The following is a 17,823-nucleotide window of genomic DNA, read 5'->3' as shown; positions in this document are numbered from 1 at the left end:
TGTAAAGTTGCTGTTATATAGAACATAGAATTTTGTCCTATATAAAATATACAAGTATAATATACAAAATTTAATATATTCGAATTATGTTTTTGATATTTATCTCATGAAATTGCTATATCATATGATAGGAATCGATAAAGTTTTATTTATAAACATAGTACTTCTTTACACAAACATTTCTATTTTTTTATAAATTATGTTGGAAAATGAGATATATATCTCTGATAATCGATAGACTAAATTTTATATTATTTTATTATATATTACAATATTTAAGAGTCACTTATTTAAATTAATGTTAAATTGAAATGGAATAAAATAAGTATAAAATATGTCATCGCTTGTTAAATCGATGTTTGAAATAAGTTCAAAATTCATTTCTATCTATATTTCACGAAGTGACAAAGTACAACTAACTTTAAAGTCGAAAATAGATATTTTCTTTTTCTATTTCTTTTCATCTTTAATATATTAATTTAGAATTATGTCTCAAATTAATAAAAACGATTTATCTTGCATTCTTAAAATCAGATGCCTCTTTAGATCGTTTGAAACAATAAGTGACATATATTACAATTAATCAAATAAAAATTGGTTTATCTATTACAAAAAATATATATATATATAATACTTTAAGTATATATATTTATGTAAATAAAAAGTGTATTACTTACAAGATTAATAGCGTAATAACAATATAAATTGAATTTTAACGTTCTTTGCCTATCAAAGCAACTTCACATATCTTGCAGATTGTATCTTTAAATTGCGGATTATAGCTGGCACCGCATAATAGACACTTCACTTCTGGTTTTCCTTTGTAAATAGGTGTAAATGTGCTTGCGCACAATGAGAATGGATTGTGTTCATCGTATGCTAATTTATGCTCATCGACAGGATTCTTATCGCAAGACTGAAAAATAAATTTTTTATTTATAAGTATATCAATAAATATAACAATAAATATGTAAATATATAAAATATACAATAAATACATTTATATATAAATATATATTTACATAAATATCAATTTACAATAAAAATAAAAGTACCTGTAACAGAACTCGATTTTTTTGCGCCAGTTCAGGATTTGGTCCGAGCTCGAGTAATCTTCTCGCGAACGAGGCAGCGGTTTTGTAATTCTTCAATTTGTAGAACAGATTCACAGCTACTTGAAGTGTGAGAACCTGATGTACGGGTTGCAGATTACAGTGTGTAAAGTACGCCGCCATCTCGCAAATTCTTTTCTGCTCGGCTAACGTGGCTCTGGGTAGCATTTTACGTTCAGTTTCCATCTTCAAACCCAAGATATACTCGCGACAAATTTGAATCAGCTGTTGAGCCTCCGCGATGTCCTGTTTGGTATCAACGACGAGCAACGGCACGCTCAGCAAGATTCCTTGCAGCTTCTCTATCGCTTTGCCAAACTTGCCGTTGGTCGTCAGTTGATAGCACATCTGAAGACGCTGAACCAATTCGCTAAGATGTAAACCCACCGCAGGTACACCAGTTTTCGACGTGGCGTCCTTCCAGTTGGTATCCTTCCAGTTTCTTTGCGGATATCCGTACAACGACGGTACACTGGGCAGACAGGCGTAGGACGTCTTGGAACGAGCGTACGTATTTAAAAACAAGGACTGATAAGGTCCGAATTCCACCACTCCGACTTGGTTGTTCAGTATTCGGAAAGCGGACTCGAACGAGCCGGCCAATATATGATCTATCGCCAGTTTGGAGTTGTTAACCCAATGCTGGGTCGGGGGAACTCCTTTAGTGGGCGGGGAATAATAACCGTCTTCGTTGGCGGTCGTCGCAGCCTCGAGTTCCGGCGGAAGATCGACGTCTTCGACGTCCCAGCCAGGATTCTCCTCGCCTTCCGGCGCGATTTCCGCGTCCACCAGTTCTTCATCGTCTATACCGAGTTCCTCGTCGTTGCCCCAGCCTTCGGGTGTCGTTGCACCGTCGTCTTCCAGAGCTAAAGCGGCTGCTACCTGAGTTCTGCTGCGAGACATCATCGCGCCCTCGAAGAAACCTTTAGAAACTGTCAGCAGCGGCCAGTTGTTTTCAGCTTGTTGAATAGGTACGGGTGGACGAAGGTATATAGCACCCTTCTCCAGGGCAGAAAGTTCCTCGCTCATCGATTCGTACTGGGCATCGTCTTCCTCGTTTGATATACCGTGAATTTTCTCAGTCACATACGCCAAAGATGCTTGTCCAGAGTTCTGCAAAGGGTTTGAATAGAGAAATTTATATATAATTATTATATAAATATATATTAATTATATAATAATAATTATAATAAATATATATATATATATAAATTATTATTCATCTATAAATATATTATTATATAAACTATAATTATATAATTACTATTATTCATCTATAAATATTATTATATAATTATATAAATTATAATAATTATTATATAATTATTATTATATGTATATTATAATGTAATAATTATTATTAATCTATATAAAATATATAATTATAATAAAATATGTAACTATTATTATAATTATTATTATTCAGCTATAAAGACTTTTAAAAATATTTCTTAAATTTATAAAGACTTTTCTTCAAACAAATAAATAAAAGTATTAACTATAAAATAGACAGCATATATATACCCGCAAAATCTTAGCTCGCTCGTAAATGTCACCAAGCAGCAAACTTCCTTGATACTGTCCCGATACGTCCTTTCGAATTTCCGCAATTTTTATCATCTTACGCAGTTTCTCTAGGTTACCGGTTATGAGATAAAGGAAGGCCAATTTCTCGAAGTTCTTGGTCCTCTGATAACACATTTCCACGACTTGATGATTGCCTTGCAGCAAAGCGGTTTGGGCTAAGCTCTCCCAGCACGATTTCTGATCAAGCGATCTCGCCGCTTCCAAGGCTACCTCGATGTTACCGCATTCAAGCGCGAGACCGAATCTGGTCTTTTCGTCCTTCACGAAGTGAAGCGCCACTTCTGGATATCCCTTCTGTTGCAGATACGCTATAATCGACTGTCCAACGAGATTCGCGGTGCGAACCATATGCAAGACTTCCTCGTACTTCCTGTTGATCAGCGCCAGCTTGAATTTATACTCCGTCGGATCTATCCGAAGTATCCTCGGTCTGCATTCTCGGTCCAAGCAGTAAACTTGATTTCCCCTCACCCTCGTGACGTAGATCGGTAAGTCCAGCGTGCGAATGATACCGTGATCGCCGTTGCTGATCGCGTATTTGATATGGTTGCTGGTTGTATAAATGAATACACCGGAATCGTCCCAGGCGCCGGATTTTACCCTCGTATTCTCGTGCACGGAACAGAGAGACTCCAACCGACGATTGCAAATGTTGACAGTGTGTTTGGCCAACAAGGCGACATGAGACATGTCGCTGGACCAAACGACGTATCTGCACTTTGCGATTTTCACCTCTGCCAATGTTCTCTTCTGCTGTACGTCGAATAGGGTTACCTGTTCTGGGTCGCGCAAGAGTAACATGCCAGTGCCGGCGTAAAATATTTCATCGCAGTTTGGAATCTGCACCTTCTTCGTCACCTCGTTCTTCAGATTCTTGATAACCAACTGGAAAAAATATTTATTATTTAAAAACATGCATAAAAATATATTATTATCTTATTAAATATTTATTTAATATATATATTTTGTTTAAATTCTTATATTTTTATAAAATATATAATAATATAATATAATATAATATAATATATTTAATATATAATTTCAATATATTTTATAAAAATATAATAAGAATTTAAACAAAATAATTAAGATACTAAATTTTTAAAATTAATCATTGTAAAACTTAATTTACCGAATACGCTCTATCCAATACAGCGAAACGATTCCTGGCAACCCAGATAGCGGTGACACCGGATGCCCGTTTGGTATCAGCATCCGTGCTCGAATCCCCTTCGCGCGGTATCATGTACAAATCGTAAGTGCTATTCTCGATATTCGAGGGCGATCTCGTGCACACTAGAACGCTGTTTTCCGCCTGATTGTACGACATACTGTAGGGAGGCGTCTTTCCCCCGCCGCGTATCTGCATCACCGACGTATCCTTAGACGTGGTAAAATCCAGCTTTCGAAGGAAACGATCCTTTACGTAATACAGAAGATTTCCGTAAACCGCGTACGCAGGACGTTCCCTTTCGAGTTTGAAGATGATCATTCCGGAATCGTGACCGGCGGCGAAGAGGTTCAGGGTCGGATGAGCGGCGAGAACCCAGAATCTCTCGTGTTCCCGTCTAAACGTATGCAAACACGTGCGCTTCGTCATGTCCCAGACTCTGATACTCTTATCCTCCGAATTGGAGAGAATGAGATCCTGTCTGGGGTGAAACAGCACGCAGGATACGTTGTTGTAATGGCCGCGACACGTGTCCACTTCCCAGGCCTTAGCGTCGTTCATCCGCCACATTTTGATCTGCCGATCATCTGCTCCGGAGACGATCAGAGGCAACGTACCGTGAAAGCACGCCCAATTTACACCTCTATCGTGACCTTCGAGGACGTACTTCACTACTGCGTCAGCCTGGCCGAATAAATCGGTCGCTCCCGGATTCTTCAGGTGATCCTCGAGACCTCCTGGACCTGGTGCCACGTTCTTCTTGCGCAATCCTGCAATTAAAGCATTTTTCTTTGCCATTACATTCTAAAACAATTATATCAATTATTTTAATTTTGCAATTATATACGAATCTATAAAAAATAAATATAAATTTTATATTAAAATTTAATTCTTAAATTTTTTATTTTTTAAAAATTAATATTAAATCTTAAATTATTTAATATTATTTGTTACATTTTTTATTTTGATACAATATTCTAAACCTTTAATGCACACATGCATCTAATGTGTTTATGCAAAAAATAATATAATTATATATAATAAATATATAAAAATATGATAAATATATATATAAAAAAATAATTTTTTTGCACCAGAAATATCCCAAACGCGGACAGTTTGATCCAACGAAGCCGACACGATAAGATCTTCTGCAGGATGGAATTGGGCACACATTACGTAGTGATTGTGCCCGGTCAACACGCAAATGCAAGTGCGACTTTGCCAGTTCCAGATTCGGATGGTCTGATCGTCCGAAGCGCTGAGGATCCAGGGATACTCTTGATGGAACACAGTGGTCCTGATGTAGTCCAGATGACCCAGTAGAGTGAAGATGCATCTACGTTGCTTGTAGTTCCAAACCTTGATCTTGTAATCGTCACCTCCGGAAACGAACAACGGCTGCTGATTGTGGAAACATATGCCACGTACGGGTCCGTCGTGCTCGTCGAATTTGTCGAGCAAGGTGCACATACGATAGTCCCATAATTGGATGACGCCATTGTGCAAACTGAAATTTAAACAATTATATTGTTATTAAAATTTTATACATATACAGAATTTTATGCAAAATTATAGCGTAGTATATTTTATTAATCATATATTACATTAATAATTCATTAATATAATATAAATATATTATTAAAAAATATATTAATAAATGTAATTAATAATTAATTAATATAATTAATAAATATATTAATTATATATTTTATTAATATATTTTATTACTGTATTTATTTTACACAATCTATAAAAAAAATTGCAATACTTTGCAAAGCACGATGTAAATATTTTATAAAACTAAAGAATGTGTGAGATAAAAAAAAATTTATTTTATATTTTATTCTTACTTAAATTATTATATTTCAAGATATTAAATTTTGTTGATGCAAAATTTCTCTATTTTTAAGCGTGTTATTTAATTCCTGTAATTTTTTTGTACATATAAATGCACTTTATTTCGCGAATATACGAAAAATTGCTTATATCGGTTCGTACACCGTAAATATTATCCCTTTCGTTACAAGCAATATCAGAAATTTTACGAGGCCAGGATTGCGAAAACCGGTGATTTTTTTGTCTGAGCGGTTACAAAATGAGGCATAAATATAGAGGTCATTCGGAAACTGGATTTCGGGCCTACGCCTCTATATGTATAGGGTGTCCCGATATCGCAATGGAACGAAAATAACGCGAATTTAAAAATAAATATTATAATAAATAATAAACTTGAGATTAATGAATTTAATTTAATTATCTCTAAAGTGAATATATACTTTTAAATGAACTATTTAATGAATAGTCTATAATTATGACTTCTTAAAGTGAAATTTAATGGATTCTTGAGGCATTGCATTTTTAACCATCTTATATATCTTGTTTCTATTATCCTCAGAAAAAGGCGTGGTACATCCATTACTTAATCTGAATATCGAAAAAACGCATAATTGCTTTTGGGTTCGAGATCTCCTACCAATAATCATTTTAAAATACGTATGAATATAAATTAACTGTTGTGACAAATTCGCTCATACATATATAAAGAGATCAAACATGATTGCCAAATTAGTCATTAGTTTGATGTTAAATCAAGGAATGATTCATTACTGGTTGTAATATTTTATAATTCCAAAAACACAATTTACATAAATGATAAAACTATTATTGCAATTACAAGAAAAAATATAAAAGAAATACAAGAAAAAATATGTAGCTGCTAGTTGCAAATTGTTTATATATACTTATTACATATATTTACAATAATATTTATTACATACAGTAATATATAATAATAATATAATTTATTATATACTTTTTATAAAAACAATATATTTTTTATACCAATTGATTCTTCTCATTTTGTGTGTAAAAGTATTCAAATAAGATAGAAAAATGAACATTTTACGAAATATTTTATAAATTATGTAAAATTATATTATTAAAATATTAAAGTACAAAATATATAATCTCGTAAATTATACACTTTTTGGACATCCTATCCGTATAACTTTTTATGCCAAATATTGCGAGAAACTGATTTATATAAAAAAAAAAAAGTTAGAGTAGTTTTATTTTTAAAAACTTGACCATGATTGAGAAATGACCTTGATTAAAATTCAAGATTATCAACTTATTTCCTTCTCAAAACCTTTTAACTTTTGTATGAAATATTTTCTCTTACAATTATAATTTAAGCAATACATGATTATATCAATTAAAATGGGGAACATCCCTTATATTTTTATTAAAATATTTTTACTAATATATATTTATATATATATCAAATTGATATGTATCAATATGTATTAAATTAATATATTTTTTTATTAATATATATCAAATTTTATATATATAATTTGACATATGTATATTAATAAAAATAATTTTGAGATAATATAAATATGCATGATGAAGATTAATTTATCCTTCCAAACTAGACAGTTTGTTTTTACTCTGATGCATCAAGATACTCGATAAAACTAAAATAAAATTCAATCTACATATGCTACATAAGTTTGACGAATCTGACGAGATACAAACCAATACAGACCCCTCATATCCCCTCAGGACATTTCTGTGGAATCAGGTCGTCAGAAGCGGACGTGTACAAAAAAGAAAGGGAGAGTGGTAGGGACGTGAAATGTACACTGTGTATATAGAGATCACATCATTATGCATCCTGGTAGTTCGCTCCTTTATTGTACTAAGCTCACATCCCTTTGTCGACTTTCGACAATGGCGCTTCCACGATTCTTTTGCACTGTTATTGTGAGTATATGCATTTGCACATTTAAATAAAAAAATTCTTAAAACATTCAAAATCCTTATTTTAATCAATTTTTCAATAAAAATCCAAAATATCAATTTTTCGCAAATTATTTATCATATAATTCAGCCATTAAAATCATTGCTAAATTAATGAATAATTTATGTATTTATTTATGTCAAATAAATCATGTTTTTTGTTTACTTTTTTTTTTTTTAGCTTTTTATAGGTATAACATCAGTGAAAACGTACTCTGTTTCATACGAGGACATTCACCTGGCATTTTCTAACACTCCAAGACTGATATACACAGAATCTGAATCTAATCCTGCTCTCAGTGGATATTCCTATGCAACTCAGGATTTGAATGGTGGCGAAAGTAATGTTGTTTTCACAACTGGTGCTGATTCTTTGAGCAGGTTGCGGCAAGAAATGGATTCGATGAAACTGTCAGAAAGATATTCAGAAAAAAATATATTAGAAAAAACCGAAGAGAATTCAGTGTCTTCGAAACAGCAATCTAAATCTGAAGAAGCGAGTATGACTGAACAAGAAGATTTCAATTCGAGTGTTGAAAATTCCAGGGAAGGAAAGAAACTGTCAAAAAGTTTTCAAGCAGATAATAATTTTGTCGAATATCAAGCACCTCTGCAGCAAATCTCCTTTGTGCCTTATTCTACATTTAGGACAAATTTACTAAACTTTCCAACGGTGCTTCCAAGATATTACGTATCACCAGACGCAGGGCAGAATTATTATCTTCACAATCCGTATTCCCAGTTAAAATTACCTTTGCACAATTTTAATCTCTACAATCCTATTGTGCCATTATTTCATCAAGCAATCACGAATCCTAGCAACAGCACCAGATATCAGACATCAACAGCTGCTCAAGATTCGAAAATATCTCTGGAATCAAACAATACTAAAAGCTCACAAATTAATACCACTATTTCTGAATCCAGCTCTATGGAATCCAGTATAATAGAATCAAGATCCGATCTGGGATCAACAGAAAATATAGTCGATGAAACATCAAATAAATCTGATATCTCTGTAGACAAACTGGAATTGGTGACTAAAAAAGTAGGGGAAGAAATTACGAGTAGTAAACCTGTAAACTCTGCAGTAACAGAGAGTTTTGATGAACAAACTACGGAGAGCAAAACAAATACTACTGAACTTGCAAATACAGAAACAAGTCCTTTGATGGAGAAATCAACTACCGCTACATCTTAGAAATATATATATCAATAATTAAAACATACTTTATAAATATTTTACCTTCTAATAATTCTATCTTCTGATAATATTAATAATAATAAGATTTTTAATAAAATGTTTACTGCAATTTTACACATTTTGTTTGAATTATATTAAAATAAAAATCGTTTTATATTTACATACATTATAAATCTCTTCATTTTAATATATCATAAAAATAATCTCTTTCTTATAAACTTACTTAGTTTCTATATTTAAATTCATTAAAATAAATTAAATAAAAAGTACTGTGCAGTAAATGATAGGTTATGTCTGTCAATCTATGCAATCAGATATATTCAAAAAATATTCGCCAAACAATTTTCTAACGCAGCGGATAATTTGAATGAAACATTTTAAATAAATAAAATTTCGCAAACATAAAAATATCAAAAAAATTGTCAATAAATCAGATTCGTCTGTCACTTTACCTCGCAAGCACCCAGGGACGTTTCGGGTGAAAGGACAATCCTTTCACTCGTGCAGACTTCGTCTCGAATTTCGTTAACATCTTGCCTTGATTAATTTTTGATCTGAGATACGCCGCGTAATTAATTAATTAAACATCACCCTCTCGAAATTCTTTAAACTCCTCACACGACGGGAGACACGTCACTATATCACCATAAACTACAATGACAGATAGGGATACCTAGAGATGCAACTCGCATGTGCTCCTTGACTCTTTCAGTGAGATTCTAGTTATACATGAAATCCCTAAAAATCCCTAGTCACAAATCAATTCCCTAAAAATGTCGGCATTCGATTGGCTGCCCAACGCGTGGTTCTTTCCAGCCCACTGACCAAAGAATTTGGAACACATCTGACAGATCGTAAATGGCGCGTTCCGATTGGTCGGCGGTTCTGCGCATGCGCTCTCGGGCAGAGACACGTTTTGTCGTCTGGTCCGCCTAACCTTGGATATCAATCTGTCAATCAACTTCGTTTCACAAATGAAACTATTTGCTGCAATTATGATCTAATTCGAGATAGAATAGATGTTCAGAGGACGTTTCCTTGAATATTTTTGGAGAGTGTAACAGATACATCGTCCCCCTTCCCCTTCTTGTGCTTCCTACATTTTTTTATAAACCTATATACTTGTGTCTGACAGCCGGGGCGATATATAATGCGAGTGCAGACCAGCATTGTTTTCCTCAACTTGTTTATAATCGCGTCGATTTGCATGAACAACATCCAATGTGAGAAAGAAAAGCCGGACAAGGAGGAACGTAAAGCCCAAAAATTTCCTCCTTGCGCAGCATGTAAAATATTTACCAATAGTTTCAAAAAGGTATAAATATCTGTTGCTTTACAATTTTATAGAAAAGTACTTTTTTAACATGAATTATGTATTAAAATATAAATATAATTATTTAAATTAAAAATTAAATTAATTAATTTAATTTCATAAGTTTTTAATTTAAAAAATTTTAATTTAATTTTATATATTCTTTATATATTTTCTATATTAAAATTATATTATATTAAATATGTCAAAAATAAAAGAATAGCAATTGCATTTAGATATTAGACAATTTTTTAATTAATGTAAAATCTTATGATTTATAAAAATCATTTATAGGGTCTAGAAAGAACAAACCGTGGCAAGTTTGAGGGTGGAGACAGCGCTTGGGAAGAGGACAAGCTAGGTTCATATTCAAGAAGCGAAGTTCGACTGGTCGAGATACAGGAGAACTTGTGTAAAGAGGTCCCACATGGTGAGACGCAATGCCATACTTTAGCGGAGAAATTGGAGGGTCAGATAGAGGAGTGGTGGTTTAAACATCAAGACACTTATCCGGATATACACGATTATATCTGCATCGAAAAGACGGAACGTTGTTGTCCAAAGGATCACTATGGTCCAAACTGTATACCTTGTCCAGGATATCCAGATAAAATCTGTAGTAACAATGGCAAGTGCAAAGGAGCCGGCACGAGAAAGGGAAATGGCGGTTGCTTTTGCGACAGGGGCTATATCGGAGACATCTGTTCGGAATGTGCTCCAGAGTACTACGAATCTTACAAAGATGAAAAAATTTTGTTGTGTTCCGTATGTCATGCTGCCTGCGAGGGATCTTGCAGAGGTGCTGGACCAAAAGATTGCGAGAAGTGTGCTAGGGGATGGTACATGATTGAAGACAAAGGCTGCTTTGATATCGATGAATGTTTAAAGAGCGACGAAACCTGTCCTGGCAATCAGTTTTGCATTAATAAAGAAGGAAGCTATGCTTGTTTAAGTATGAGTATAAATCTTTATTAAACTGCATTATTTCTTTGAAATTTATAATGACTAAAATTAAAAATTTGAAATCTTTCCAGCTTGTGACAAAGCTTGCAACGGTTGTACCGGCGATGGCCCGGACATGTGTTTAAAATGTGCCGAGGGACACCATAAAAAAGATAATATGTGCATAAGTAAGTATATAAAATAAGCCAGTGTATCTTGAATAGAATGATTTTATAATTTATAATTTATATTATTAGATTCGGATCTCCTGGGTCGCAAGAAACAAGAAAATCTGGCGCGATATTTCACATATTTTGGGCTCTGTGTGGCGATATGTATTATCTTGCAGCGTAATGTTTATGCAGCAAGCGTTATTGGCTTGTTAGTTGCAATATATATATCCGTCTCCGAATATATGATTGCACATAGCAATGTTCAGGATACAGTGGCAAACATGGATATTCTAGGGCCAGTTTAAATAGGAACACAATTTAAATAAATTTCATGAAATTTCACTATATAATATTGTGTTGCGTCAATGTAAGAAGTCATCCATATGCAAAATAGATCATAATATTAATATATATATATAATTTTAAAAAAATATGTACATACATTTATAAAAGTTTAAAGACAATTGTCTTTATTCACTAATAGTATCTTTTATTGATATGCCTTAAAAACATGTTTTAAGTTATGTTTCTAATATATGTATATTATATATGTATATTTCTTATATCTATATATTTACTTTGTTTATATTATCGTGTGAATTTTATCCAGATGTTGGAATATTTCAAGAATATAGACAGTTTTTAGGTTTTATATTTTATTATATATTGCTTATTTTTTAATAACATTTTTCTTATTTAAAATTATTAAAATAAATTTTTTGTTTTAAATATCTTTATTATAATATATTATACGCACATATTTTATTATTTTAAAAATATAAACTGTCCCTCAATATAAAATGATAAGAAGATATAATAAAATAAATACATTATATACACTTTACATAATTTTATATTTTATAAAGAAATTTAAACGATTTTTGCTAATATAGCTAAATATAGTTTCTAATACAAACATAATAAAATAATATCGATTCTATTGAAAAAAATATAAAGATGTTGCTAGAAATAGACATAAAATTCAGATTTTTTTATTGCATTTGTTATAAAATTTTTTAAATAAAAATTAATCATATATTATTAAAATATTTTATTCAAATATTCATTATAATTATTAATTATAATTATTAATTATTATATTTTATTATTAATTATTATATAGAATATTGATAAATAACTATGTGAATATGAACAAAAGAATATAATTACAAGAAGAAATTTATATTAATATTCATTAAAGAATGTGACACTGTATAATATATTGTATATTTGAGATGTGTTTGTGTGTGTATATATGTAAGAACTTTTAAGTGCAAAAATCTAAAATGAGTCAAAATATGAATTGCCAAGTATGTATTTTCAAATACAAAAAAAAATAGTGAGCATCTCACAATACGTTTTCAAAAAACAATATAGATATGCAATTTGTATTTTTGTCATGCGCGAATACATAAAATTTTCCAATTTATATTTTTTATTTGCTTATGTCTATTATATATTATATGTCTTTATACTTATATTTATTACATACATAGAAAGGTAAATTTCGAAGAAACTTCTGCCGCTAGATGGCCAAACTTGAAAATAGTTTCTCGTAGTTAAAATTTGATATATTCTTTATATATGTCATATTAAGTGTGATCATACTATATAAGCAATCCTTAATATATATAAATATATATAAACATTTTTTTGATAGTAATCTTTTTTACAAAAACATTATATAATTCCAAAAATAATTAACAGAATAGTGTTTGAAAGAAATGCGAAAGTTTTTCTTTTTAGATTTTAGATAAAAATGAGAGTGTCAATCATTGACTATTTCAATTTTCTTTAAGAATGTATTATATATTTATTTGCTAAATTTGACTTCTTTAAGCTTTTATTAATTCAGTATGTTTATAATATTTCTTATTCAGTATTTTGTGATTTTACTAAAGTTTCTAAAATGTTACTAAATTTGTTTAAACATCATTACCTTACATTTCATTTTTATGTATCTCAACTGTTATTTTTACTATATATATATATATGTGTGTGTGTGTGTGTGTGTGTGTGTGTGTGTGTGTTATTATTATTGACTGTGATTATTATTTTGCCACTGTATGATATACAAATGTCACATAAGCTATATTTTCTCAAAAAAATCGACTTATATCGGATTTTTACGAAACGTTATTAATACACATTATCAAGTAATAAAATAAACAATTCTTTGTAATATTAAAATTTACTTTATAACTTATGACAGCAATTTATTAAAGTAATAATTATAAATTTTGTTTGTACAAATGCCAAAAGTTTAATGAAAATAAGCAAGATTGTGTAGAAGGGAAAGAGATAAAATGATAATCTTAAAGATTGATTGATTTTTCCTAATTTTTATGATAACGCAAAAGTAATTTGTTTTCTCTGATTTAACTGAAGGTCTCTATCTATTTTGTTATTGGTTACTGTAATCGTAATATTTAAAACAAAAAATGTTTTCTTTTTTTTTAAAAGATAAATCATGTTAACGTTACATGTGCTGGCACATATATTCACAATGTCTTTTTTTTTCAAGAATCAATTATTTTTAAGCTCCATTATATAATATTAATCTTCAATTCAAAATCTTTTGATTTTTATTCCAACTTTTTTAAAAACACTATTAAATTTTATCACATACATATACATACAATAACATACTCGATCCGATTGTTTTACTGCGCGTCCTCAATCCCAATTATATTTAAATCATCGAAAAGAGTTAAACGATAAAGCATCGAACGAAATATATAATATTTCACTCTAAAGTATTGCCGAAAATCAATTTCACGTCCTACGACATATACATACACGCGGAATATAAAATTACACAGACACTTAAAAATAATCGATCGCGCGAGGCTCTGATATAATTACTAGTCATAATAATTATACGCAATGATCGCATTTCGCCTAATATCACGCACGATAACACGATAACATACAAAGCCCTTACCTTCTCGCTCGAGTCTCACTGTACGAATGACGACGAGGTTGCAGAATAATATATATCGCGCAGATTACGTGTACATCCTCAGCGCGTAAAATACTTGGGCCACGAATGATCAATGACAAAAGATTCGACCTTCATGTCGTCTAACGAGTTATTATTCTCGAAACGTCGCGGCTCTGCTTATCATTCGCGCGTCGACCCTCGAACAGGAGGATATCGACGCAAGACGCTCCGATTCTCTCCCCGATGATTCAAATATACATAACTCGGCTGGAGAACGCGCAGTGGAACAATCGAACCGCAGGATCGAGCGAGAAAAGGTAACGACGTGAGCTCCGCGATTCCTTAAACGTCGAATGAATCATTGGTCTCTATTCGCTTGAAAATATATACCCGAATGATTCCATGTTCGCGTATAAAACAGGGCGTTCGGCGAGGATCGCCGAATCTCGCGGGCAGCTAGAGCGAATTAAAGCGAGCGGGAAGGTTCGTTTCGCGACCTTCGCGATGATCAAGGAGAAGTTGACCGCGAGGATCGGTCGATCGGCGAATTTCAGCGGAACGAGAAGAGACATCCTTGTCGCCCGATTATAGGCGAATGTATAATTAAGCTCGATTGCTAATCTCGACGCTTCGTCGCGTGTCGAATAATCGCGAAACATTAGGCCGTCTCTTCTCGCCGCCAAGTTTCGCGCTCGCACGGATCGGCCGATCTTTCTTCATTAAGAACAATCGAACCGCAGGATCGAGCGAGAAAAGGTAACGACGTGAGCTCCGCGATTCCTTAAACGTCAAATGAATCATTGGTCTCTATTCGCTTGAAAATATATACCCGAATGATTGCATGTTCGCGTATAAAACAGGGCGTTCGGCGAGGATCGCCGAATCTCGCGGGCAGCTAGAGCGAATTAAAGCGAGCGGGAAGGTTCGTTTCGCGACCTTCGCGATGATCAAGGAGAAGTTGATCGAGAGGATCGGTCGATCCGCGAATTTCAGCGGAACGAGAAGAGACATCCTTGTCGCCCGATTATAGGCGAATGTATAATTAAGCTCGATTGCTAATCTCGACGCTTCGTCGCGTGTCGAATAATCGCGAAACATTAGGCCGTCTCTTCTCGCCGCCAAGTTTCGCGCTCGCACGGATCGGCCGATCTTTCTTCATTAATCTCGCATTGATTGTCGGGAAGACCGCGAAACGTAAAGGGCTTCCCTACTCGGTTCAATCTGCTCTATCTGGATACGACGTGGGACGATTATTTGCGGGAAATTCTGTATATAGGATTTAGTTTTCATTTATGAATGCAAGTTTAACTGATTCTCGCGCGGTTCTTTTCACTGTTCTTTTATGTTGATAGAAACTGCTCGCGCAAAGAAAATGTGGTAGAAATGTTTTCGATATTAGATGGATGTATGTAGGACACTTTCTCGTAATTAAATATCGTTTATTTCTATTGTTTATTTTATTGTACGCGAGGTTCGGATCCGTCGACCGACTTTATATCCATTTTGCGGTTTTCCCGCGAGTCATCTCTAAATAAATGTAACAAGTCGTGTGTTTTTAGTATGAGAGCCTTATCAGTTCTTTACTCATTGTTAGTGTAATAATACCGTGAATGTGTAAGTGTGTTCATGAACCCTCTTGTGTCCGTAGTTGCCAAAGAAATCGGACATTCTATTTACGTGTCTTAAACAGGCTGATTTTTAGAATCATGTATTATCTTATTCAGAAGTTTAGAATTCCGTTAATTTTGCGACCCTTTCAGTAAAGTTCGAAACGTTTCTTCCGGATATAATGCTTTTAAAAAATGCAGAATAAAATCGATTTTTTGAATCCTCTGTAGTAGATTTTTTTACTTCTTCAGTTATTAACTTCTTTTATTATGCAGGGTTGGGAAGTAACGGCCGTTACTTTTTTTTTGTCTGACGTCGTTACATTTTTACAGAAACGGTAACGAATTAGCCGTTACTTTTATCGTTACTTTTTAGTTTCCTATTGTCTTGCTATGTACGCTATATACTATAGATATGCTTGCTTAGATAGAGACTAGTTTAGAGTTTTGAATTTAACATAAATTATTATTATTATATATTTAATATTGATTGTTAAGTAATATAATTTTATAATTTGATAGCTTACTTTTTAGCATTAAAAAGCAAAAACATAACAAAACATAAATAACAAAAGTGACGAAAAAAATAATGAATCGTTACTTTTTAAGTAACGGTAAAAACGGTAACGGTTATTTTTTGAAATTAATAATGAGTAACGGTAATGAGTTACTTTTTACAAAATATAATGGTAACGGTAACGCGTTACTTTTATAGAGTAACGTTCCCAATTCTGTTATTATGTATATATGATTATTATTATTAGTGCGTGGAAGTTGGTGAAGTTTTATGATAAATTTTCCGCAACGGATTTTCCGGACGGATTAAAATCGCGTTAAGAAAATCCAGTCGTTTTTTGTACGCGCAATTATTTTTGTATACGTTGATACTTAAAATTTCTTTTTCACTTTACTATTTTTTATTGTCAGAGAACGTAGCTCTGTATTTTAAACTACTTACGTGAGACATCTTATTGTGAGAAATCTTATAAACTTTCTCTAATAATTATATAAATGCACAAAGTTTATACACATTTTTCCATAGTCTATTGCATATTATTTTTTTTATTTTAAAATTTGTGCTTTCTACTTATAAATATAATTTCTTGAATTGATGTTTTTATATTTACATATATTATATAAACTTATTTTGACAAATCGAAACACAGCTCGTGTGCCACAGACGAAGATCTGTTAAAAATCATTTCATTTTTAGACACTAGATGGACGCTTATTATAATGCTTTCTCGTGGTTAAATATCACTATTTCTAGTATTTCTTTTGCGTTGTATATGAAGTTCGTATATTTCAACCAACGTACTTTATATTCATAACACTTTTTAGAATGGTGAAAGATTCTTAACTACCTAATGCAGAACAAAAAATAGAACATCATTTCTTGTTACATAGATTGATCAGTTATATTTTAATATAATTAAGTAATTTATTGTAATGATTATAAAAAATAGTGTATTACGTATGCTTCATTTAACATTTAAACTTTATGTTTATAAATGTAATTTGCTGTATCAATATGCATATATATAATTCATATATAAATGTTTATGCCGAAAGTTTATAGAAACTTTCTTGCGTAAAAGATAGAAATCTGAATCCTTATATTATAATTGATTAGAATGCTACATAAATAAATGCAAATAATAATTTTAATATTTTTTTCATGCTTCCTATATTTTTCTGTTTCTTTTTTTTATGTTTTAGAGTTAGAGCATAGGAATTAACATTTCTTACTACACTACTAACACATCAATCATACTTCTCTTTTTGAAATTTGTGAGATCGTTTATTTTGTATCAATGATTTGTATGTGTAGGACTGTTTCTACTTTTAAAATTCCCATTATATAGAATATAGAAGCTTGCTACCTTAGAAAAACTATCAACCTCCGGCGCTAGATGGCTAAAACTGCGAGCAGTTTCTTGAAGTTAATTTCCACACATTTCAGT

The 17,823-nt window shown here is 32.1% G+C and overlaps 3 protein-coding genes across 4 annotated transcripts in view; 2 read left to right on the top strand and 1 right to left on the bottom strand.

Moving 5' to 3' along the window:
- Positions 1-211: 211 nt before the first annotated feature.
- Alphacop (coatomer subunit alpha) overlaps positions 212-17,823 on the bottom strand; it is a 66,946-nt gene continuing 49,334 nt past the window's right edge. The window contains exons 1-6 of one of the 2 annotated variants that reach the window (XM_083043607.1): positions 9,334-9,527; positions 4,965-5,380; positions 3,832-4,640; positions 2,637-3,584; positions 1,056-2,225; positions 213-916 (exon numbers count right to left, since the gene is read on the bottom strand). In XM_083043607.1, the coding sequence (XP_082899733.1) occupies positions 713-916; positions 1,056-2,225; positions 2,637-3,584; positions 3,832-4,640; positions 4,965-5,380; positions 9,334-9,413 (3,627 nt within the window). In that variant the 5' untranslated portion in view covers positions 9,414-9,527 and the 3' untranslated portion in view covers positions 213-712. Of the gene's footprint in view, positions 917-1,055; positions 2,226-2,636; positions 3,585-3,831; positions 4,641-4,964; positions 5,381-9,333; positions 9,528-17,823 lie in introns of those variants that run through there. The other variant, XM_083043608.1, reaches the window with a different exon arrangement.
- LOC145939843 (uncharacterized) lies at positions 7,609-8,910 on the top strand. Its single transcript, XM_083044466.1, has 2 exons — positions 7,609-7,641; positions 7,859-8,910. The coding sequence occupies exons 1-2, from the start codon at positions 7,609-7,611 to the stop codon at positions 8,876-8,878; spliced, it is 1,053 nt and encodes a 350-aa protein (XP_082900592.1). The 3' UTR covers positions 8,879-8,910.
- On the top strand, positions 9,794-11,675 carry Creld (Cysteine rich with EGF like domains). The gene is made up of 4 exons (XM_083044297.1): positions 9,794-10,196; positions 10,488-11,145; positions 11,228-11,323; positions 11,393-11,675. Exons 1-4 carry the CDS (start codon positions 10,032-10,034, stop codon positions 11,611-11,613), a joined length of 1,140 nt encoding a protein of 379 aa, XP_082900423.1. The 5' UTR covers positions 9,794-10,031; the 3' UTR covers positions 11,614-11,675.

The sequence above is a fragment of the Prenolepis imparis genome, unplaced genomic scaffold, assembly GCF_030444845.1.
Source record: "Prenolepis imparis isolate NDT839.2.m4 unplaced genomic scaffold, iyPreImpa1.0 SCAF_8, whole genome shotgun sequence".
NCBI lineage: Eukaryota > Metazoa > Arthropoda > Insecta > Hymenoptera > Formicidae > Prenolepis > Prenolepis imparis.
This window is presented reverse-complemented; position numbering and strand designations above follow the sequence as displayed.